Source organism: Cebidichthys violaceus, unplaced genomic scaffold (genome assembly GCF_023349555.1).
Source record: "Cebidichthys violaceus isolate CVI_PGR_0920_01 unplaced genomic scaffold, fCebVio1.0.p SCAF_78, whole genome shotgun sequence".
Lineage (NCBI taxonomy): Eukaryota > Metazoa > Chordata > Actinopteri > Perciformes > Stichaeidae > Cebidichthys > Cebidichthys violaceus.
Genome location: NW_027176962.1, coordinates 433,109 through 458,067, shown reverse-complemented (window position 1 = coordinate 458,067; position 24,959 = coordinate 433,109). Strand labels below are relative to the sequence as shown.

Sequence of the window (24,959 nt, the reverse complement as noted above, 5' to 3'; positions counted from 1 at the left end):
TCCTGTTGTGTGATCGACACTGAAGAGATGAGTCACTCTGAGACCAACATTGTTGCCATGGCAGCCAGAAGCCTTGAGAAAGGTTTTACTTTCCAAATACAGCCTCTGCTTCATTTAGGTTGATATTTCTGTCACTGCGGTGACATTTTGAGCTCCGACAGGGTTCCTAACTAGACCTACGCCTGCGTTTGGGCGGTGTGGTGGTTCTTGTTAATAGTTTGAATGCAGCACTGATGCATTATTTCTCCAAAGTTTTATTTCCATAACATAAAATCTGTGTTTTGATCTGGTTTCAAGAATATCTACTGATTAATTGATTAATCATCTGTTATTTCTTAATTTCTTACATCTTTTACAAGAGTACTCCACCGATTTTTATCTTTTGTATTCCATCCATCCTTCTTCCTTGTGAAAACCTGGCGCCGGCCTACATTGCCCACAATGCAACTCGACTGTTGCGCTGCGCTAGTAGCGGCTAATGTGTTCTGGAGCGGCTAGTTTGAAGCAGAGAAGAAGAGCGAGCTACACGGGCCTGGAATGCTCTCTTCTTTCTAATTCTAACGTTTCATTCTTCAGCCTCTCCCCACGGTGACATCGCTTGAGTCAATTCATCAGACTTTGCCTCTTTGATTCATAATTGATGCCATTTTTAAAAGCAAAAAACTCCAACTTTCAATGCTTCTGGTCTCTCAAAATCTGGGTTTTGCTGCTTTTCTCTTGGATAAAAAATTATTTGAGGACGTCACCTCGGACTCTTGGAGGTTGCGTCGGACATTTTCACTACTTTCTGACGTTTTGTAGCCTCAATGATTCATCAAAAATAAATCAACATGTACTTGAAAATTAGCCAGTTTTGATTACACCAACCTTCAGCGATGGCTCATCATGGAAAACACGCTCCCCTCTTTTCGGCCTATTATTGATTGACAAGTCTGTGCTGCACAGTCTGTTTCCATCATTCCTGCCAGCAGATTTCAAATCAATTAATCATTTTCCAGGAAGTAACGGGACAAAGCTTCTGTGATGCATGTCGTCCTCATAATTGTGGCCTCTGGCAGCTGTGAAAGTTCCGTTCTTGTCGAGTAACTTGTGTGCTTCACGTCGGATGTTTGCTGCTGTACACATTTGATTTGAGGACGAGCGTTTGCAGCTCGGTAGGAGATATCAGATGACAGTTTTAACGGAAACTGTGTTAAAATCTGTGCTCAGCCGTGACGCGCGTCTTCCTCCTTCAACCGCTGGCTTTTCTTCAGCAGCTAATTGGCGTCTCAGGAAAAAATGTCTTGGTTGTGGTTTTAATTTCCCCACCACAGCGAAAAGCTGCAGCGAAGCACATTCTCATACGATTAGTATACTTTCAGAAATGTTTCCTGCCCATCTTCATCTCTTCACCAGTCTTCTATTAGAATGTGTGTGTGTGTGTGTGTGTGTGTGTGTGTGTGTGTGTTAGCGTAAATAAGGGAGCGTATTCTCATGAGTTAGACAGACGCTGTGCTTCATGTGACATTTAAATCTCTGCTATGCCAGAATAAGTGATCCATATAATAACGGCGCATATATCTTGTGTCGCTCCTACTGGTGATGGCTAGTACTGCAGCTAGCATTTTGTTTTTGTTATGGTTTACCCTGTTTGTCTATGAAACATAAGAAAACGGTGACAAAGCCCGTTACGGTTTAGAACAAGGTGACATCATTTAATAAGTTTTGATTTGTCCAACCAACGGTCTAAAACTACTAAATATTACTTTTACTGTAAGGTCAGACCAAGAAAAGCAGCACATTTTTAACATTTGAGACCCTGGAACCTTCTCAACAACTGTAACGCATGCTCAAGTGTCGAGAGCAATAGAGGTTATACGAGTGAACCGGGGCTGCTAGACGAGCTGGATTACTGTATAATGTAGAAAATACAACTAAACCCCCTGAAGATTAGTTTCCCTTTCAAGTCTTGTCGTTCTCGGACAAAGAAAACAGTTCTTGTTGTCTGCTTTTTGTTCTTAAACCACCTCTGAATAATGTCTGGTTAGCTGCCGAAGCTTCCAGTTGTGTAAACAAACCTGTTGGCCGCAACAGCTGTTACTTATAACCGTCCTGCTGGCGGCCGATTGGCCGACAGCAGCGTTCGGTTTACTGCCCCGATTGCTGCCTTTCTAATGTTTCACACTCCGTTCTTTGATTGCACGTGTTTGCAGTGTACCACTCGTGTCACCGGCACGCCCGTCTCAGGGTGGTGAATGGTGGTAAAGTTTGTACGGAAACTTTGAAACTTTGACCCGATGCACACATGGAGACGGAGGAAGCTGCCGATGCAGATGGTGAGGTGGGAAATTGTAGAAATTAGATGTAAGGCATCATTATTCGGGAATGATGTATGTATGTATGTATGTATGTATGTATACAGTATATGTACATTTCAGGGTGAATTCTGTACTTTTTTTTCAAACCTTTTATGTATTGTTGTATGACAGATGTTTCCATTTTTCACCGATTCCTCTAAAATTAGAGTTTTGTAGCAACGTAGCCGCATCTAAGACTCTGGTATTGATTTTTCCGAGTCGCGTCTCTTCATCTCTACACCCCTACTTCGTATTGTCATCTATTGAATTTACATTGAAATCTTGTCATGCCTCTATGATATGATTACATTGTGTTATTTGTTATTATTGGAATAATAATAGTGTTTTAGGACAGGCTAAAACCACATGCGTTAACCACATGGTGTCTCACACACACACACACACACACACACACACACACACACACACACACACACACACACACACACACACACACACTCTCTCACAAACAAACACACCCTTCTAGCAAACGTAAGAGGGAAAGCTACCAGGGTGTTTGTTATGTGGGATGACAGGCCCGGGAAAAAATTGGAATCAGGGTTGGGCTTGAAATCGTTGCAGAACCGCTCTGCCTTTACTTGTTTTATTGCTTCTCAACAACGTCTCGTCGGGTCTTTATTCCCTGCTCTGCTATTGCTCTCTTAGTGATGTTGGATTGTGGTGCAGATACAGCACTTGTTTTATTTATACACACACACACACACACACACACACACACACACACACACACACAGTACCGTAGACGAAGCGACACAAAGTTTCTTTATTTTTCAATCTTGCATGTGGCCTGCATTGTCTTAGTTACTCGTTAAAACAGTTTTGCGGTTATTGTGCCAGCATTACTTTAATCTGCACTCCAAACAAATGTGGAGACAAGTCTGATTGTGCGTGTAACACCACCTCACCCAACCAGTTCAACAGCTGCAGCATGAACAGCGCGGCCTCACTGCGTCACGCGTCAGCGTTCACATTTGCTCGACGGCGGACTGACCCTCCTGTTTATTTATACCATTTTTTTTTTGTGGGCTTTTTTTTTTTAAACATAACGCGCTGTTGTTTGTTAATCGTGGACTTGTATCTAGGTAGATCTTTATAGGGGTCACCTTTTAGTGTGTAAAACCGAGACAAGTCTAACTAAAACTGACAAACACTGAACAGGACTAATCTGTCGCTGTGCAGAGGTCACCTGACCTGCATACTTCACTCTGTTTTGGTTTCTTTCTGCTTTACCGTGCTTCTTTGAAATGTTGATGGCCACCAGAAGGGCAGACATCAGTGTGAAGCACGTTTGGAATTGAAGTATACTATAAATAATGTTTTGTTTGTCGTATATTTAACTGTGAATAGGTCAAGACCACCAGTGTTTCTACCATCATGGTGTTTATATGTTCACACTACAAATCTGTGCTTATGGTTGTGCCAAAGTCAGATGAGCCCATGTGAATATTAAAGCTTAATACTGAGATTTCATATATTACATTTTGGATTTAAATAAACATGCTGTTTCTACTTAACAGTGGTCATGAAAAAGCAAATAGAGTTCAGACAAACTATCTACATTAAATGTTCCTAAAGCAGCAAAGTCTTGTCTCATGATGGCGGTCATTTCATATCTTGGTAACAGTATGATATCGCATGTTTTCTGGTAATTGAATAATTAGTCTATATGAAATAAGCTTATTTGTGTGTGAATTTAATACATGTGCAGTACTTTCTCATTGTATTAAGAACATAACAGTTTCAGCAGCATGTTATATACACAGTTTATTATTGTGAATTTATTTTTATAATTAGAATAATTATATATAATCATCATTTTCACACAAGTCATGTTTGCCGGTTTGAGTTTGCGTTGAGAAGAATCCACACGATTGCTACAAAAGCAGCCAGTGAGTGATGCCTTCCTGTGACCTCTGACCTCTACATCAGTTATTGGGGCAGTGGGACATCCCACGTTGAAATGGAAAGTGGTTGCATAACTGCAGTTACGTTATGATGCGGAGAAAGCTGGCTACTGGTTTCAAACATATTTGTGGACAAATTGATTTATCTTTTTTTGAAAACCCGTCACCCTGCATGTTTCAGGTACATTTGTGTACTTTTGTCTTTCTAAGATCAAAGAGGTCTACATATTTAAGAACATTTAATGTATTCAGGGCACTTCTAGCATTCATATTTCCTCAGGTCTACTGAGAGCTGCTTAGAAAAAGCAATTAAAACATTTGAATGTTAAGATGTCGGCCATATTGCCCAGAGAGATTTACATTGCTCCCGATGCATATTAAATGCATTTCGTTGTGCAGCCATGTGTTGCATAATGGAAATAAATTACCTTTTTTGAATCCTCAACTAGGAAGGAGTACAGACATAGTCAAAAGTGTTAAGCGTCCCAAAAAACCTGAATAGAACATCATACTGTGTACACGAATTAGAGCCTTCATACTTCAAAAACACTGGATGCATGTAATGATGGAAACATTTTAAACGCATCACAGAAGTTAGTGCAGTTTAATTCACAACGCTCCCTCTTCAATTCCTCTCAATACTGCTATTTAAATCAAAATAATAATAACACGTACATCTCAAAATGGTGTTCCTGGGTTTCTAACGATGATCCAAACAATCGAGATGAATATGAGGTCTCTCAGCCGAGGTCTGAAGAGACCCTTAATTAATAAGACATGTTTGTATTCCACCTTGAACACGCTTGCATTCACTCAACATCTTCTGTAGGTGTTCGGATGAGTGGAGCTCTAGTGACTTAGAAGGCCCTGTACTGTGCATCCGTTGCGTTTCTCCTCTTTTCTTCAAGTCTTTCCCTTTTTATATTTGTCTCTTCTCTGCGGTTAATTGCAGTGCTGTGGTGGTAGAGCTGAGATCACATTTCCTGTTTTTGTCAACCATTCTGGTCTTTGTTGTGTGCGTTTCTGAGGAGCCACTAATTCTATTTTCTATAAAAGTCAAAGACGCAATGAATAGAAAATGGAAACGTACGACATATGGAACCGGACTTTAATTTCGGTGAAATATTAAAGCTCAATGGATATTATTTTTTAAGCCAGATTGCTCCTGCAAATTACTTTTTAAGTGTACCGTCTCTTGCAACATAGATCCAGTCATCTATTTATATTCAGCGGAGAGTTTAAAGGTAAAAGTACTCCCTCTTAACAATAGCTAATGCAACATTTGGTTTTGAACATTGCAGCATCTAGTCTGCTGAAGCTAAACACAGAGCAGATCAGCTGCTATGTTTTCTTTTAGTACTACGCTCTTTTTCACACAAGAACAGAAAAAGCTCCAACCTATTTTAGGCCTCAGTAGATGCTGTGTGTGTGTGTGTGTGTGTGTGTGTGTGTGTGTGTGTGTGTGTGTGTGTGTGTGTGTGTGTGTGTGTGTGTGTGTGTGTGTGTGTGTGTGTGTGTGTGTGTGTGTGTGTGTGTGTGTGTGTGTGTGTGTGTGTGTGTGTGTGTGTGTTTCTTCTCGGATCTTATTCCAGCAACACTAATGTGCTTGAAGCCTGTGGGTGATCACAACATTGTGCATTCAAGTTCCCTGTAAAAGTTGTTTTTATTCCATTTTCACCTGCAACCGCTTCTGTTCTTAATCGCTTTTTGTCGTTTGAGGTCGTGCTGCCATCTCTGAGCTATTCGAAAGGTCTGTGATGAATGGCACAACCTGTAATTCAGAGCTCCTCTCAGTAGAATCATTTGTATTTAAAAGATCCAGTAGTTCAGCGATAGGACACCAATGCCTGAAGAGATCAAGAGACACAATTAAGCCCTTTTGTGTTATTTACTCTAAGGAATAATCATCCATCCTGTGCTTGTAACGGTTCCTCCTTTTTTAACCCTGCAACTGTCTATCGTCCGTGTGTGGTTATGAAATGATATGGCATCGCGTACAGATAAGTGATTCCTGAAGCTTTTGTGTAAGAGACAGCAGTCAGAATACGCAGTCCATCCTTCAGATTACCACAAGCATTTACTGCTCTGCAACTAAATCCACGCAGATAGTATGCAGCTTGGATTAATTTGGATTTTCTACCCGATGTCCTAAGTGTGTTTTTTTTCTTCTTCTTCTTCTTCTTTGTTTTCATACATAGCCTCATAGCTCCAGTGGAAATATTTTCCTTCCTTGCACCCTGAGGAATTTGTGCGCTCATGCATCTGTATCTGAAAGGCAAAAAATAGCTCCACGTCGGTAAGAGCATCTCCATGTCAGACTGTATCTAACAGGCCCCGGCCTACTCTCCTCTCGGGGGGGGGGGGGGGGAAGAGAGACAATTCCCCGTTAAGAAGTGAAGTGATTTGAAAACGCATTATGAATATGTGAATGTTGACTGCGTTGTTTGCAGAAACAGCAAGGGAAGCTGAGCTGTGACCTGACCTATCGGGAAAGACGCGTGGAGCATAGCATGCTTTATAGGGAAAATATAGATATGATATCCACAAAACAAAAGAGCTTCAGAGCCGAGAGAGTTAACGATGTATCTCAACTTTTTGGGAAATGCGCTTATTTGCTTTCATGCCACAAACGGCCACTTGAGGCTAGACGAGCGAGTCCATCTCCGTCTTTCATTTCTGCTTCCTGCTTGGTATTCCGCCTGCCCTTTTTGAACGGGGGGATCCTTTTGAGATTCGATACTTTCGGAAATTTGGCATCGAGACAAATTGGCGCGTTAACGAGCGAGCATCGGTGCAGTTCCACTCTGATATTGAGTTGACTCCGAGCGGCAGCCGGCGCTCTGACCTGTAGAGTTCAGTTGCATAAGTACTTCGTCAGCTGTCAACACCACTGGAACATTTTCACGAGGTGTGAGGCGCAGTGTGAATATTTTGGCTGTGCCTGGCTGCGCGTTGTCTCTATGCTGCACCGGTTCATGGCTAATGCCTTTTCAGTTGCGTAATACTGCTCAATAAGAAACACGACGACACTTCTCACCCCGACCCCTCTCTCTAGAGCGCTGAAGAGTGAAGGCACGTGTGTGTGTGTGTGTGTGTGTGTGTGTGTGTGTGTGTGTGTGTGTGTGTGTGTGTGTGTGTGTGCGTGTGCAGCAAGCAGCAAGTTCACACATTTAAGAAGCTGGAGCCAACAGCTGTTGTGCATTTTTTGCTTTTTATTTCACAAATCAAAACAATTTGACAATCAAATTTCTGTCAATTGACAAATTATTGTAGTGTTTTAGGACTGTACGCATATTAATACTATTTATTATAATAGCTATTTTAAGTATATTGAGAACTGCTTCACCAGCGGTGTCTGTTTTTGGTAGAGAAAACGGCACCAAAAAGAAGTTAAACAAATAATTAAAACTATCTAATAAAAAGCTTTATTAGCTTAGTTATCACACGAGACGTGAAGACATTAATTAGCGCCTCAATGTCAACAAGTGTCCCGGCTGGCATCTATATTGGCGTAACCCTAGAACCCGGGGCCTGTGGTTCTGGAGGTGTTGTGAATCAGACCTGCAGCGGTGGTTCACTTTACTGCTCCACCAGTAGAGAGAGAGTCCTGTGTCTGCTGCCGGGCTGGAACAGAACATCACTGTACAGTGTGTCACAGCATCTGTGGACGGCTGCCAAATGCTGTTTATAGCTTAGCTGGGGGTCAAGTTTGACAGCTCTAATAACCCCCGAACACACTCACCGTCTAATCCATAAAAGGCTTTACCATCAAATCCTCTGTGTGGCAAAATACATTGTTGTGTCTGTTTGTCCAGCTGTTCAGTTAGATATGTAACAGTGTGCAAAAAAAAACAACAACAATTTAGGACATTTGTAGGACTTTTCTTTTCTTTAATCCATCATTTATGATTCATGAAACAAAAGAGAATCTTAACCCATGCCTTTAATAAATTCCTACCACAGAGGGGAACTATCGTCTGTCTCATCTGTGACCTGTCTGCATAGATCCTCACATTATGCGTGTGTGTGTGTGTGTGTGTGTGTGTGTGTGTGTGTGTGTGTGTGTGTGTGTGTGTGTGTGTGTGTGTGTGTATATGAATATGAGCAGTGACTCAGTGTGTTTCCCTTTTTCTTCTGTGTGGTTCCAGATGCTCCCTCCACAGAGCAGCAGGAGCTGTTCACCCAGAAGCTCCAGCAGTGCTGCATGCTCTTCGACTTCCTGGACTCCGTGATGGACCTGAAAAGCAAGGAGATCAAGAGGGCCACTCTGAACGAGCTCGTGGACTACGTCTCCACCAACAGAGGGGTGCTGGTGGAGACTACGTACCCGGAGATCACCAACATGGTGAGCGGTCGCAATGTTGGTTCCACTCGAGCACAACATCCACAGGAAAGGCCCAATATTTCTGGGCGTAGTTTGACGTTTCTTTCTCTCACCCTCTAAATACAGCACATGCAGAGTCCATAGCGTTTCGTAATGTCCGACACCGTCTTTATTTTCTCTGTTTATGAGAGTTATAGCTGCTGTCTTTCAACACTGTCTTCTAGTAGCAGTCGCCGCTGTTGAAAGCTTATATGACGACACGAACCAGTAGAAAGGAAAACGCCGCTAACCTTGTGTCTGCCCGAGGCTTGAGGCTGAGGCGCTCTAACAGTCATGGTCACGGCGTGAACATAATCCACCGACTAAGATTTAGACCAACGTCTAACCTCAGTTAAAACCTAAATGACATGCAGTGAGCTAAAGGCTCTCTCTTTTGCTCTCTTGAATCCAAACCCCAAGAAGCAGCGCTCTTCTGGGAATGCAGGTCACATGATTATCGTCAAGCACGGAGCGATTTTTCCATATAACTGTCCAACAGCTGATTTATCTGTTTATGTACGCCATTTTTTTTTCCATCATCGTCACAAATTCAGGTGCAGAGATTCTTTCCAAGTATTTGAGGACATGTATTATGAAAGAGACATCTTTACAATATTGAAACTATAAAGTTCCTCCATGAATTGTCATAATTTCAACTGTTAGAACTATATAAATACATTATGTATGCATCAGTCTGGTGTGATTGTTAGAGTTTTTTGACATGAATTAGATGTATTCTTCAATATTTTGAAGCATTTTTCTTGCGCTCACCCCGATAACAATGCTGAGAAGAAAGACGCCTGTTGAAGAGTGGCATGTGAAATTTTACATTTTAGTGTTCAGTAATCCTATGAAGTCATATGTTTTATTAACGTTTTATCTGGAGATGTACACCTGAGGCCAGCATAGTGTGTGTGTGTGTGTGTGTGTGTGTGTGTGTGTGTGTGTGTGTGTGTGTGTGTGTGTGTGTGTGTGTGTGTGTGTGTGTGTGTGTGTTCATAGGAGCAGGCGTTTCCTCCCACACGACAGTAATGACTCATGGGCAACATTTACAGGACCGTCAGCGCTGCAGTGATTCACTCCACGCTGCAGATTATCAGGATGATAGGACTGAGCACAGCTCAATCAGTCCTCACGCTCTTAATCCAGGTCGTTCCTCGCAACTATCGAATGAATAGTCTCTCAAGGTGTTTTTCAGGTTCAGGCAATAACTTGGTTTAAGCAGTTGATCTGCAGTAGGTAGCAAAATGAAGTCTTTGTGTTCTTGCACTAAATGACCACAGAACAATGCAATTTTAACCATTTTAATAATATGGTGTATTTACATTTTAAGCGTTATTGCATTACTCCTGCACATTTGCTCAAAGTATTTAGTTTAGCTCTGGTTAATATCAATTTGTCTATATGTGGTTCAGACGTCTTAATTACAGTGATCAAGAAATAGGCCATTTCCAATGAGATGATAATCATAAACAGTAATGGTGCTTCAGTTGTTGCCAAACATTCGCAGCAGGGAGGCCACGCAAACATGGAATATGAGAGTAAATATGAAGTTGGCAGGTATCGCTGTCGGCCATCTAACATTTAATTCAGTGTTTAATCTGCTGGAACATTTTGTGTTTAAGATACAGTGTGTATTAGCAACATGCTGCACACTGTTATCGTAGCGGTCCCACCCTCAAAGCAACCAAAACACACGCCGAGGACACGGCTATGTCTCCATAGCAGAATTCAAATAAATGCTCTCTCTCTCTCTCTCTCTCTCTCTCTCTCTCTCTCTCTCTCTCTCTCTCTCTCTCTCTCTCTCTCTCTCTCTCTCTCTCTCTCTCTCTCTCTCTCTCTCTACCGTCACTTTTGTCAGGAGCTGGTAAAGCGGCAGCAAACAAAAAAAGAGCTCAAATGAACAGAAGAAACACTAAATAATGATTCATTTTACAATACTGGGTCTTGTTTTCCGAGTTTACCCATCATGGATCTTTTCCTGAATAGAAACATCGGACCTTGTGGTGATTACAGGATGGATATATTAGGATTCTGTGCCGTGTCTGAAACGTGGCATGATTAACCTTTCAATGTGCCGACACAGACGGTACACAGCAGTCCAAAGTAACGAACGTACACGTGATCGGATGTACTCGCACTAAAGCAATACATCGCACTAACCACAAGCGGTTATTTTTAAATAATTATTGAAATGAATAATTCTTCTTTTTTCAATCGCGCTTCGGCGGGAAAAAACAGACGACCAGGAAAGAGTACAAACGGACGTGTGTGAGAGAGACGGGTCGGCGACTGTGTAACGAGCTCCTTAACCTGGAGTAGCTCTGGTTCCCACTCTAGCAGGGTTAGCAGGTTTGTAAGACTCGAGTAGCCGAAATTAGGTATTGTCCGCGGTCCTCCCTGGTCATCTCATTCACCCGTTCACGGGCAGGACGGAGGGACGCGGGTCGAGCTCGAGAGAAACCCCGGTCCTGGCCTACAGACGGTGTTCTGAACGAGGTTAAGCAAAATAGCAGCTGCACTCGGAAGGCTGGGGTTGATAATAGCTCTCCCGGATACTCCATGCTTGGCATCACATTATAATGAAGAGGTGAGGGTTTAAAGTGCCGTCCATTATTCCTCCGCAGCGAGGGCTGCTTTGATCACTGAGCTTGTCAGGAGTACAAACGGCCCCGTTTCTCATCTATGTGAAAGGAGGCTTCGCCTTATTTGCCAATTCTATAATTAGTGCTTATTATAGAAAATCACATCTCTCAGACAGTGTTGTTTGTGTTCTTCATCGCTCAGACAGTGTTGTTTGTGTTCCATCTTATCTGTGCCAGAGATGTGTGAATAGCCAGCAGGGTTAGTTGAAGAGAGCATCTTTCAGCTATAATTCCCCTTTTATTTGCTTTAATTCCCACATTTTACATCCCTTTTTTTTTTTTTTTTGCTAATGCTGCGCTCAATGCTTCATTCTCTTCCTCTCTCTTTCTCTGTGTTGCTAGGTGTTAGTTGCTACTGTTGCTACTATTGCCACCCTCAGTTTGACCCCATTCAGAGCTACAGCCTCCTTTGTCGTCAGCATGTGTACTCTGGCCTCACTCACAGCATTGTCAGTTAGAAACAGCCTTTTTTTGGACCCTCCTACATGACTTTTACACACATATCACGGTTTCCTTTTTTTTCTCTTTCTCACACACTACCCTTGTTTGCTCTCCTCCTACAATATTTTCTCTTGTTGTGTCCAACTGTAGTTATTTTCTGGCATTGTGAAGCGACTGGGGGAATTAAATATGCCGAATGCTTGTGTGGTGGATTATGTAACCCATTATTGTGTGCAGACAGTGTGCATCTGGGACTCCTGACAGAACCCTCCATCTAGATAGATAGATAGATAGATAGATAGATAGATAGATAGATAGATAATACTACAGTCCCCACTGTGTACACATAGGCTGTATGTGAGAAGTGGATGTAGTCTTCGTGCGAAATGCCGCTTTGAAGCATCGATTTCGACGATTTTGGCCGCCGCCATCTTGGCTTTTTGCAACCAATGAACAGAAGTTGCCATGTTTGGACTGACGTAGAGACGTCGGCGATCTGTCAATCGCAGTAAGCCCACCCTAAAGCACGCCCCACTTTACGGTCTGTTTTACTCTCAATGGAACATAGTTCACTAAATGAACACCATGCTCTTTGTTGAAGAAGACTTTGAACTAGAGATTGAGACCATAAACTCATGTTTACAATGTTGACTGAGGTAATAAATCAAGAGAGAAGTAGAGTCACTTTCTCATAGACTTCTATACAATCTGACTTCTTTTTGCAACCAGAGGAGTCGCCTCCTGCTGGCCAGTAGAGAGAATGCACGTTTTACTTGTCAGAACCAGAGGTTGCCCTCCCCCCCCCCCCCATGTATACAGCGTACAGTACATATGATGCCATGGAGTCATTGACTTAGCTGTGGGTTACAACGTCTGCCCTGTTTATTTACATTTAGACCAATTGGCACCATTACAAGCTGCCAAGTGAGCCATCAGCAGTACTGATGGATGCACAGACAGCTATCACTTCATTACTTTGAACCTGAAGAAAAGTTCTGGAGTAATAAGGAGCGCCTTTTTTACGCAGAGCTATTGATGTTTTATTGCGATGGACATTCTAGATAATATAGTATAATGTATATGTTATGTGTTCAGATCTGACTGAGTTTTGAGAGGAGAGTGTAGCAATAACAGGCTCTGGGTTTTAAAGTACCTTAATTGTCGTCATGGCTCGTGTGTCACAGCCGCTGCAGCAGCTCCATCAGCGAGCCACCAGGATACCTGGGTTTCCATCGTTTTTAAGAACAACCGGCTTTCAACTCGTCACCGTCGTCTCATGCAGTGCGTTCGCCTCGTGTCTCTCTCTCTGTGCGCCTCCCGCCGAAAGGCCAATAAATGGACAGATTAATACCCTCAATGGAGATGGGCTGCCAGAGCACTTCTGCGTTGTTGGCCTCAGAGCTCTCCTCCTGGAAAAAAAAAAATGGTCATCACGCTGAGACACGATGTCCCGCCTGGCAACCCGCTCTGTGAGTCATCTGCTTTGAGCTCAGCCAATGACGAGGCCTCACACCAGGGACAGCTAAGTGGTGTGCCACGGAGAGAGAGCTGGCCCCACTGATTTATGTATCTGCCTCATTATCAGCATCTGCATACAGATGATTATGTAAAGTATCTATGGCTGTGGTCAAAACGGTGGTTCAGTCACGCACCAGGTGAAAGGTGGTGTTGTGATATATCTAGAGAAAAGACGACACGTCAACTTATGTGATTTTTTTTATATTCCAAGGGAGACAAGAGGCTTGTTCTACTGCCTGCAAAACATTCAGTACTGATGTCACAAGCCCTCCGAATAATACAGTAGACCTAGGCCTGTCACTAAGGTATGACACAACAGGTGAGTCTTTGGAGTAAGACAAGTCAGAGGCTCACATTAATTGATAATCGTTAAAAGGTTTTATATGATATTTAGAGTCCGTCTTCTATGATGGCAAATTGGGAAAAAAACACAATTTGAGGATGTAGCTTTTTTAGCTCTATCTTCTGACGTTTTAGTGGCTAAACGATGAATCGATCAATAGCGATCATACATTTGTGCTGCCGGTCAGTTAAGCCAAATGTAATGACTTTCAGACGTTTTTGTGGGCGTGCCGTGAATGCTTATATGTGCAACGTTTATTGCAGAGTTGTCAAAAGTGCTTCTCCCCGCAAACAGCCGGAAGTTCCACGGTGTACAAAAGCAGGCTGGCAGCCAACAGCGTCTCTCACTGTTTGACGAGATGCTGGGATGTAAGACCGTTTGTACAATTTGTTGCGTCCAGATGGTGTTTCCATCAGCCCAGAAACAACTGCACTTACACTGTCAGACCTCTCTGAAATAACAGGAAGGACACAAGCAGGCAGATAACAGCTCGGTACAACGGCGGCGAGCCGAAGGGCATCTCTGAATGCGCAGCTCATTCGGCCTTTCAGGGGGAGATGTGCGACAGCAGCGCAAGACCAGGCTGGGTACCATTTCCTTTTCAGCTCACAGCCAAGATCGGACTACAGTGTCCATGTGGAAATCTAAACTAGATCACCTGAGTGTCAGAGCGCCAAAAGCATCGCTGCTGTAATGTATGAAGGGGCTGCGTCTGGCTAGGAGCTTCTTTGACCCCAAATAAGCAGACCTCTCCTCCGACTAAAGTCAAAATGTTTTTTGGGCACTGACGGGCGGAAGTTATGACGACAATATTCTCACTGTCCAGCTCCCCGGTGCCTCTCTCAAACTCTCTCCTGGCTAAAGATAGCACGGTGGGATAAAGGTGGCGGTGCTTTGTCGACAGTGATCGCCTTTTTGTTCCGTTTTTTTTTTTTTTTTTTTTCCCCCAAGCTACCGATCACAAAAAAACAGCCACGCAGCTCAAAAAGCTGATGCCAGTGTCTCGTCTTGTCTCGAGTTATTTGGCCTCCTGGGCAAATTAGCTGCAACCAAATTTACTGAACGGTTTTGTCACGCTATTAGAACGTGTGGCGAGCAATATTGCCCACCAATTACAGACGCAGTATTTGAATAATGCTACGACCAGCTTGTTTGATTATAGTGCATGTGAAGCACTGGAAACCTAATTAAACTTCCACTTGAATGCTTTATAGGCATTTAGCAGATATAGATATATATATTATTCCTCTTCTACCCATCGTGTCTCTGCATGTTTAAAGTAAGAGTAACTCTGATGTTCCTCCTCCCATACTCTCCTGGCATGTTAAACAATGTGTTTTTATGTATTATTAATAAGCCTTTATTAATGGTTTTATTTCTCCTCCCCTCCAGATCTGCACCAATATATTCCGGACTCTTCCACCAAGTGACAACCCTGACTTTGACCCGGAGGAGGATGAACCCACTCTAGAGGCTTCCTGGCCTCACATTCAGGTCTGTCCTCATCACCCTTTTTTTTTTTTTGATTACACCCATTGTGTGTTGTTGTTGTTGTTGTTGTTGCTGTAGTAACAGACATGGATGTAAACTGCATCTCGACTGCTCGTCGGAGCCAAACAACTGCTCGGCGGTGATTCTGGTTGTTCTGTTTCGTTTGTCTTCCAGCTGGTCTACGAGTTTCTGCTGCGCTTTCTAGAGAATCCAGACTTCCAGCCCAGCATTGCAAAGCGCCACATTGATCAGAAGTTTGTTCTGCAGGTAGGAGTCTGATCATTAGCATGACTTATGATAATGATTGTGTAAATGTATCAACAGTACTTTATTAAACCAAGACCTTACAGCCATTAATCTATGTTTCTTAATTAAAGATTGCATTAGGATTACAATATAACAAATAGTTTGTTTGATTGGAAATTCACTGGGGCAGTTAGGTTTGGTAGTAGTAGTGGTAGTAGTGGTAGTGGTAGTGGTAGTAGTGGTAGTGGTAGTAGTCATAGTCATCTGACTTGGTAGTTTTGTGACAGTATTAAGACTGCAACTACAGATTATTTTCATTATCAATTAATCTACCGATTATTTATTTTTTTCAATCGATTTTCATTTTTTGGAATGAAAAATGACAGCAAATTGGGAGAATTGTCCGTTACGTGTTTATGGAGTCCATCTTGACGTCTATCATAGAAGGATTAGAAATCTAAATATTCACGTTTGAAAGTTGCAACTATTGCGTTTTTGCCTTTTTTGTTTGGGGAATATTTCTCATTGGCTGTTACAGATGGTTGTTCAAATGACTATAATTTGTAATGTGGCGAATAGCTGTGATTAGCAACACAATGGGACGTTGCCGTATCATCAGCTGAGTCAAAGCGTTAATGAGCTGCAGCTCGGCCACATCTGCCCTCGCTCAGCACCCACCTTCTGCAGGAATGCCTCACTTCCTATGTGAAGCAGCAGCAGCAGCAGCAGCTAGCGGAGGTCCACAGGGCCAGGAATGTTGGCCGGGACACATCCAAGGTGCCTGGACAGATTTTCCATGATGCGACCGTGTCGTGGGGCGGCTTTTAAAATAGCTGCCGGTTGTTTACTCTGCAGGTTGAGAAAAGGGAGGACTGTGGTTGGAGCGATGGGAACCGGGAGGTATAGTTTTGGGTGGAGAGACGGCCCGTGGTTTGGTTTACTTAAGTTATCATAATACACACGCAGCACAGGAATAGGTCTTCAAATGTTCACAAACATATTCACCAAAGACATCAAAGCACGAGAGCAGCCAGGACGTCACGTCAAGAAGAACACGTGGCGATCAAAGAGATGAGGTTAACGGGGGCAGTAATTCCAGTAATGACCCGGTTATCTCACAGTGGATCATCTTCCTCTCATAACTCTGAAATGAACGGAGACACACTGTTTATATTCGATTACTAAGAGATTAATTTTGACCGTGAAGGAGACCTGTGCTCTTCTTGATATCTTAATTTGTTTTCCTGAATACTGATGAGGAAGTTGCCTCTGTGATTGTGTCCAACTACAGATGGACGCAACGTGGCGCAGAGTAATGATTTGTTTTTCGGGGACATTTACTGCTCAGAATACTCAGATAAGAGTGTGACCTTTTGTGATTATTCAAGTTATTTACTCATTTAGTCCTTCATCGACTTCAGTTCGACGTCATCTCTGCTGCCTTCTCAGTACGGATTCCATTTACAACGATGTAAAACAGACAGCTGGTCCCCCACGTTTGAGAGGCTGTAGCCAGAAAATGTTTTTATATTTTTGCTTGAAAAAGAACTTAAACAATGAATTCATGATCAAAATAGATGCAGATACATTTTCTGATTCATCTGTTCGGGGTTATTTCTTGGGAACAGTAAAGCCTCCTAATGTTTTCTACTTCAAGATAAATAGTTCTGGTCGGGGAATAAAACCTCGTATCACTGTTACATAAATTGTCATCGTATGAATATACATATATCCTGATTATAGTACGCTTGATAATAGTGTTGATAGCTAGAATACCAGATGGGAATGTCAATGTAGCAAATACAAATGAAGGTACTTCATCACATCGGTGAAAGTACTGTAAACCAAATACTTGCCACAAAGCATCCCTGCGCATTAGCATCGTAAACAGTGACCACATTCCTCCAGATTAGGAACAGCTACGTGTGTGTGTGTGTGTGTGTGTGTGTGTGTGTGTGTGTGTGTGTGTGTGCGCGTGTGCGTGTGCGTGTCAGTTCCCTCTATCTAGACTCTGTGTTTCCCATGTAAATGAATCTGACGCCACTAGTGCTGCCGTTGCGATAGCAGGTGAAACGAGGGGCGAAGGTACAACGATGGGCCGGCCTTTACACAACCCACAACATAAATAAACAGTTTGAATCGGTCGATAAAGTTCTCGTAAAGCTGGAAAAATAAACACCCTCTGCCGTCGGGGGGGGGGGGGGGGGGGGGGGTGGGTGGCATATCTGCGCCTCAATCGGCGAGCGAGCGTTTGGGCTCTCGGTGCAACCGGCGGCGTTCCCGCGTTGCACCGTTTTATTTGTGCACGGTGATGGAAACCGTCCCTGGATTTTACGCAGGTGTAAAAAAAATAGGCCGTCGGGTTCCGTCACCGAGGGGCTGATGTGCGCCGCAGGTCGACGATGAGTACCTCGCTCCGGAGCCGACGCGAGCCTCGAAAAACATTCCTTTTGAACTCGACAGAACTGTAACAATGACTCATCACATGTTGCTGTAAATAGCTGTTAAACACCGGCTGTTTCAAATGCAATTACAATGCCGAGCGTTCAGCCTGTACTGTTTATTTGTCTCATAATATGTCTTGATTATTCACACTTATTTGCACAAATGACGTCCTCGCAGAGTGCGTAGTGACTTTGTTACGCTTGGTAGAAAAAAGGCCTCTCTACTCCTGGCTGTGTGTTCTAGTCCTCTTCAATGTTCGCCTAGAGCTGGGCGATATAGAAGAGATCTAGTTTCACAATATGCAATCGCAGCTCCCAGAAGTGTCAATATCAGAGTATTATAGTGAAAGCTTTATTATGCTTCAGGGGAAATGGTCACACGGCAAAAGCAACATTACAGTCACTTAACCAGAAAACGTCTCCACCAAGTATTTCAAATATAATATAAGCACAAATGTATTCATGTTCATCCTATTCAGTGAAAGGCTTCAGTGGTAACAAATGAATCACAGTGTGAGTGCATCGTGACAACACAGCGGTGAGACGACATGATGAAAGATTATTTTTTTGAAAAAAAGAACCTTTCGATTTGAATCCGGACTGAAAACTGAGGTGCTGCGTTCGTCCTTTCAGCTCCTGGAGCTGTTCGACAGCGAGGACCCAAGGGAGAGGGACTTCCTGAAGACCATCCTGCATCGGATTTATGGAAAGTTCCTGGGTTTGCGTGCCTTCATCAGGAAGCAGATCAACAACATTTTCTTGCGGTGAGTGAAACGTTAAAAAAGGGGAAACATTGTTTCATGTCCTTTCCCCGCAGTCAAGGTCTTCCTTTTTTATTTTTGATTTCCTGTCACTATTTTCTCTCATTGGCATTACAATATAAACAGATTAACACCAGCCTTCTGAAACAGAGAAGGAGGACAGCCGTTCAGATGGAGGCGTCGTGTATATATATATATATATATATATATATATATATATATATATATATATATATATATATATATATATTATATATATATATATATATATATATATATATATATATATATATATATATATATATATATATATATATATATATATATATATATATATATATATATATATATATATATATATATATATATATATATATATATATATATATATATATATATATATATATATATATATATATATATATATATATATATATATATATATATATTATATATATATATATATATATATATATATATATATATATATATATATATATATATATATATATATATATATATATATATATATATATATATATATATATATATATATATATATATATATATATATATATATATATATATATATATATATATTATATATATATATTCTCTACGGCAGTGTGTTGGTTCTTCACGGCTCCCGTTGCTGCGTGACAATGGGCTGTAGATGATTGAAACCGGGGGGCACTTGATGTCGTCTCCAACAGGCGAGGTGGCAGAACGCCGTGCACCCACTTTGACCATCTGCCGCTGAGAATAAAAATAGTGCCACAGTTGTCAGGCTCTGTCTGCGCATACCACGGCTGCACCGCGAGAGACGGAAACGGGTTACCAAGCAGAGGAGGCGGATGATGTTCGGATCGTTACGTTGCATAAGAGCGGCTCGATGCGTTCGTTTCCCCCCAAGTCGCTCTTCGTTAGCTATTTAAATAAGCCTTCAGAGAGACGGTATCTGAAAGGAACACGGTATTGGGAACGGTCTGAATCAATTGTTCTGATCCCTGTGCTCTGTTGGGTCCGTGTGTGTGTGTGTGTGTGTGTGTGTGTGTGTGTGTGTGTGTGTGTGTGTGTGTGTGTGTGATTGTTTTTCGTTGCAGGTTCATCTATGAAACTGAGCACTTCAACGGTGTTGCTGAGCTTTTAGAAATCCTGGGAAGGTGAGTAGTAACGTTAACATCCTTTTAATATTAAGGTTAATTTATTGTCAGGGTCCCTTTATGCTACACAAGAATGGGGAGGGAGGGGGGGGGGAAGTAATCTGTAACTATTAATATCCTTTAGCTTTACTTCCTCACTGAATCACACAAAAACAAACTGTACTGATCAGTATCAAAGAAACCTGGTCTCTATTGTGTCACAGCTTTACTGCAAACAGTCCGTGGTGTGTGTGTGTGTGTGTGTGTGTGTGTGTGTGTGTGTGTGTGTGTGTGTGTGTGTGTGTGTGTGTGTGTGTCTGCACAGTTATCTGTCTCACACTGTTCCTCTGTTTGTAGTATCATCAATGGGTTTGCGTTGCCTCTGAAGGCCGAGCACAAGCAGTTCCTGATGAAGGTGCTCATCCCGTTGCATACGGCTAAAGGACTGGCCCTTTTCCATGCACAGGTAGGAGAATCTGTCTTTAATATGAATTGTGTTGTGTTCTTTTTTTTTTTTTTTTTTGTTGGATAAATCACGTTCATTCTGGCTTCATATCCTGTAGGATTTTAGTGTGGAACTAAAATGTGCAGCTTGTTCAGGATTCAGCACCGTCATGATGTCATTTCTGTTCTGTAGCACTTCCTGGTGGCTTGACAGTGAAACTGCACCGTTTCACGGATTCTTACTGTGTTTCAGTGCGTCTTAGATGCATCAACACGACCATAGTGGGAGTTTATAAGAATAATAACATTCATCACAGGGTTTTCATTCTAAATACATATTTATAACGAGATAAGATGATATCAGTGTTAGTCTGATGCTGTTTTTGGGAACAGTGTGTACTTTTACTTCTTTCTTTTGTGTCTCTCAGCTGGCCTACTGTGTGGTCCAGTTCCTGGAGAAAGATCCTACACTTACTGAACCGGTACTTATTTTTATCACTCCTCCCACTCAAAGCACAAAGCCTCCAGCACTAAATGAGTCTACACTGCAGAGAAATGGGCCGCCAACCACCCACTCGAGCAGACTGGGGTTGTGTGTGTTTTTTTTTTGTTTTTTTTAATTTCCTGAGTAATTTTCATGAAAGTCTCTGCTGTCTTTTCTGTGCAGGTGATCCGCGGGCTGCTGAAGTTTTGGCCAAAAACCTGCAGCCAGAAAGAGGTAATGAGCACGTCTAGAAATCCACTTCAAACGTATGTCAGCCAGATCCTCATGTTGCTTCACGTTCTGCACCTCGTCCCCAATTAGGTGATGTTTCTGGGGGAAATCGAGGAGATTCTGGACGTCATTGAGCCAACACAATTCAAGAAGATCCAGGAGCCGCTGTTCAAGCAGATCTCTAAATGTGTGGCCAATCCGCACTTTCAGGTAGGTACAGAAGCACGCAGACGAGGTCGATCGACCCCACGACCTTTTGTCTTAGACGCTGACAGGCGTTTCTGTTATTTAGGCCACTCCATTTACGCAACACAAGCCGCATTCTGCAATCAGGAAGTTAAAGATGGCTGCCGTGACTTTAAAGAGACTCGGGCACTTATTCAGACCCGACATTTGTGAAATTGCCGTCGTGTTTGTTCGCTCCTTCATCTGAACTTTCGTTTTTCTACCGAGTTATCTTCGACGATTTGAAAAGAAAAAGGGGTCATCAAGCGGCACAAACGCAATCTTCATTTCCTCTCCTGTCCTGGCAGGTGGCGGAGCGGGCGCTGTACTTCTGGAATAACGAGTACATCCTGAGCCTCATCGAGGAAAACATCGACAAGGTCCTCCCCATCATGTTCGGTAGCCTCTACAGAATCTCCAAAGAGCACTGGAACCCGTAAGTGCTGCAGTCTTGACTAACGGACCATTAACGCGTCGGAACGCTGACTCATCAGCTAGTGGATCTGATTCTACGTATTGTTCCCAAACATCAGTAAAGGAACATTGATGCACACAAAGCTGCCGTCATGTGACTGTTCTTAAGATTACACTTTACAGACAGACGTGGAGACGTCACCATGACGACGCCTGTCATTTACTAGAAGCAACAAAACCTCTGCATCCATTTTCTGTGGTACTCACGAATAACTGGTTTTCTTTGAGCCAGTATGTCTCCTTAATTATTGTATATGTAGAGTTCGTATTAATGAAAGATATGTGCTGCGTATTGACATAGAAACACAGCAATAACACATTTAAAGTTACAGTTACTGCTTGAGATGAACAAAGCCTTAATAAATAACTTCATCCAATTCCCTAATTAGCGATCGTGACATCATCCAGTTCCTTCAAAAGTGTCAGTTTTACTTAAATGATACATAAATATAATTTAATTCTGACAATAGTTTTCATTGTAGCTACCTCTTGGAAACGTGTTTTTATTTAGGTGAACTCTTATCGTGAGTACGCTGAGTTTCTCCTCGATGTCCCCGGTTGATGTGTGTTGATGTGTGTTGATGTGTGTTGATGTGTGTTGATGCGTTGTTGATGTGTTGTTGCAGGACAATCGTAGCTCTGGTCTACAACGTGCTGAAGACGCTGATGGAGATGAACTGCACGCTGTTTGATGAGTTGACTTCCTCCTACAAAGCAGAACGGCAACGGTGAGTCACAGAGTTAAATGGACTGTAAGTTACATACTGGGCCCACTTTCAGTAAACTGTCCCCGGCGCCTCAAGCACACGTGAATGAATGAATGAGTGCAGCGTCTCTGTCGGCTCATCGGGGTCCAAACTACCTTAAAAAAACCAGACTGTGGATCGAGGGACCTTTTCTAAATCATGTCCAATAGATTGAATTTGCCACAAGTGGACTCTAGATATATCTCAAGGATAATAAGCAAACAGTTGCACTTGAGCTCAATTTTTTTTGAGCGCCAGATCAAAGTCTCTGGATAGCAGCGCTGTACCAAATGTCTTTTTTTTTCTTCTTTTTTTTTTCAAATTCAAAGCTTTGAATTGAAAGTAGTCAGTGTTATATTTTTGTGTTTTTGTTGCGTCTTCCCAGGGAGAAGAAGAAGGAGCAGGAGAGGGACGAGCTGTGGAAGAAGCTGGATGAGTTGAGGCTCAGCAGCGGCGCTCTGGTCCAGAACAACAGCCACGGGCTCCCGAGTGTCCAGAACAACAACAACAACAACAACAACAACAACAATAGTAGTAATAATGACAACCAGGACAAGAGCGCCGAGGCTGCGGCCGTCACCACAGACGACAAAGATCCCGACGTCAGTGTGGCGGCCGGCGAGGGCGCCCCACGTGCCAAATGACACCGGATGTCCGTTTTTTATTCCGTAACGGTTTGACATCGTGTTCAGGACTGTCAGGAGAGGAGTGCCGGAGACAGAAAAAACACAAATTACACCTCAACAGTATATTAAATCTACTAGAGTGACTTAGGACGCCAGCATTTCTTTGGCAGAAAATATATATATTTCAATTTAAGACTATTTTTGGATGTTACAGTGTGGCTGCAGTATATTGTTTATTTGTCTGATCAAAGATTTATCCATTCACATTTAGTTTCTTAACTGAAAAATGATTATTTCTGTTTGTTTATATTCGTTGTATGATACATGGGAGGGGAGAAAATAATGATGACTTGAATTTAATGTTTTTTTTTTTTTTTTTCCCGATTTGTGCTGCGCTTAGACAAGCTGAATAGCTATTTAAAGATGTCTATTTTTTAATGTGCTTTTCCTTGTTGCTGCCAACACTTGGGTGCAAACCTCAAGGACGAAGGGAACCGTGGTGTTTGGGAGTATTTGGGGGCAGATGGGACCAGATCCATCTTTAAACATTGATCCATTGATGTACAGAAAAGGACTGTTATCAGGAGCAGAAGAAGCGACGGTTGTCTCACGTCAGAGATAGAGAATGGGAGGTTCATGGCCAAAAGAAAGAAAAAAAAAAAAAAAAGATAAATCAGAGTAATAGTCCCAGATATGGATTGATATCTCCGAAAGTGACTCTAGTTGGGACTATGAAGTTAAAAACGTGTTCCCAGTTTGGTAAGAATGAACATTTGTGAGATTGTTTTTGTGTTTCAGGTGTTGGTAAATACATTTTTTTTTTTTTTATCTGGGTAATAACGTGAAAAAAAAAACACCTGCATTTATAAGATTACACTAAAGTATGTCGTTCAGCTGGAGTTGAAGGAAAGCTTCAATATTTTGAGGAACGAGTTTAGATGAGAAGATCAGCAAGAACGAGAATAAGAATACAAGTATTTCCCGAAATGTCCAACTATTCCTCTACAAGTAGTAGATTAAGACACGCAGACATGACTCCTACAGTACTCTATGTTTCCGGAGTGTTGATGAGGCAAATATTTTTCAATGTTTTCCTTTTTGCAGACGGATTATGACGGGATGCGGGAGTGCGCACATGTTGAGTGCGCACATGTTGTTTTGCGAGGCTACTTTTAAAGGGACGTGCCACTCGACCTAAGGTGTTCTGTTCAGTATGTGGATCCCTCGGTCTGACGGAGGGCAGTAGGAACATGAACGGTCCACTGTCGAAGCTGCATAGCAAAGACTTACTCTCGTCTCACCGCTTATTTGGCGTTTTCACAATTCACAAGAAGCCGATGTTGTGTATTGTGAGTTTTTTTTAGTTTTTTTTTTAATATCCGAACACAGGCTCGTCATGAAGTAGTGATATCAAGAAAACGAATGCTTAGCAAAAGGAAAATCCAAGTAATCTTTAGCATCGATGCCTGTTCACTCCCTGCATCTCCCGACCGTCACCTCACGGTTTGCTGTTCCTTTCTGCCGTTGGGAGTTGATCAACATGTTCATGAACTTAATCAGACTGCCGTAGATCATAGGAACAACTTGTGACTTATTTTTTAAATTGAATGGTGTTCCCGCTGAACCCCCCCCCCCCCCCCCCCCCCCCCCCCGCTCTCTTACTTCTTCTAAGTCCATGTTTTTAGGTCCAGTCTTTTCTGATGCCTTTCTGTCAGTACAGCATTCCAACCTCTGTGACGTTTAAAAGAAAAAAAACTTAAAAAAAAAAAAAAAAAACTGTGTGGGGAACCTGTTTTGTAATCGCAGATCTTATTTAGGTTTCACCATAAAATAAAGTCTACTTTATCTTTCTACTCAAAGCATTACTACCGCTGTCTTTTTTTTTCTTCTCCTTTTCTCTCTCACTGGCGTTGAGTTGCAGTACAGCGTGGCGGTCAACAGATGGCGCCAGTTCTGTCATCAGCCCCACAGGCAAGAACATCGTTTCATATGACAAATGAATTTCTTTGACTAGTTATAATTTAATAATTTGTATAAAACCTTTATTTAATTGAGCACACGGTCTGTTTGGTTA

At 42.3% G+C, this 24,959-nt stretch overlaps 1 protein-coding gene across 2 annotated transcripts in view; it reads left to right on the top strand.

Moving 5' to 3' along the window:
• The window catches only part of ppp2r5a (protein phosphatase 2, regulatory subunit B', alpha isoform), a 30,034-nt gene extending 5,290 nt beyond the window's left edge, over positions 1-24,744 (top strand). The window contains exons 2-13 of one of the 2 annotated variants that reach the window (XM_068737374.1): positions 8,410-8,606; positions 14,964-15,065; positions 15,237-15,329; positions 18,386-18,516; positions 19,617-19,676; positions 20,013-20,121; positions 20,528-20,581; positions 20,767-20,817; positions 20,905-21,024; positions 21,348-21,475; positions 22,140-22,241; positions 22,645-24,744. In XM_068737374.1, the coding sequence (XP_068593475.1) occupies positions 8,410-8,606; positions 14,964-15,065; positions 15,237-15,329; positions 18,386-18,516; positions 19,617-19,676; positions 20,013-20,121; positions 20,528-20,581; positions 20,767-20,817; positions 20,905-21,024; positions 21,348-21,475; positions 22,140-22,241; positions 22,645-22,903 (1,406 nt within the window). In that variant the 3' untranslated portion in view covers positions 22,904-24,744. Of the gene's footprint in view, positions 1-8,409; positions 8,607-14,963; positions 15,066-15,236; positions 15,330-18,385; positions 18,517-19,616; positions 19,677-20,012; positions 20,123-20,527; positions 20,582-20,766; positions 20,818-20,904; positions 21,025-21,347; positions 21,476-22,139; positions 22,242-22,644 lie in introns of both variants that reach the window. The other variant, XM_068737376.1, reaches the window with a different exon arrangement.
• The last annotated feature ends 215 nt before the right edge of the window (positions 24,745-24,959 follow it).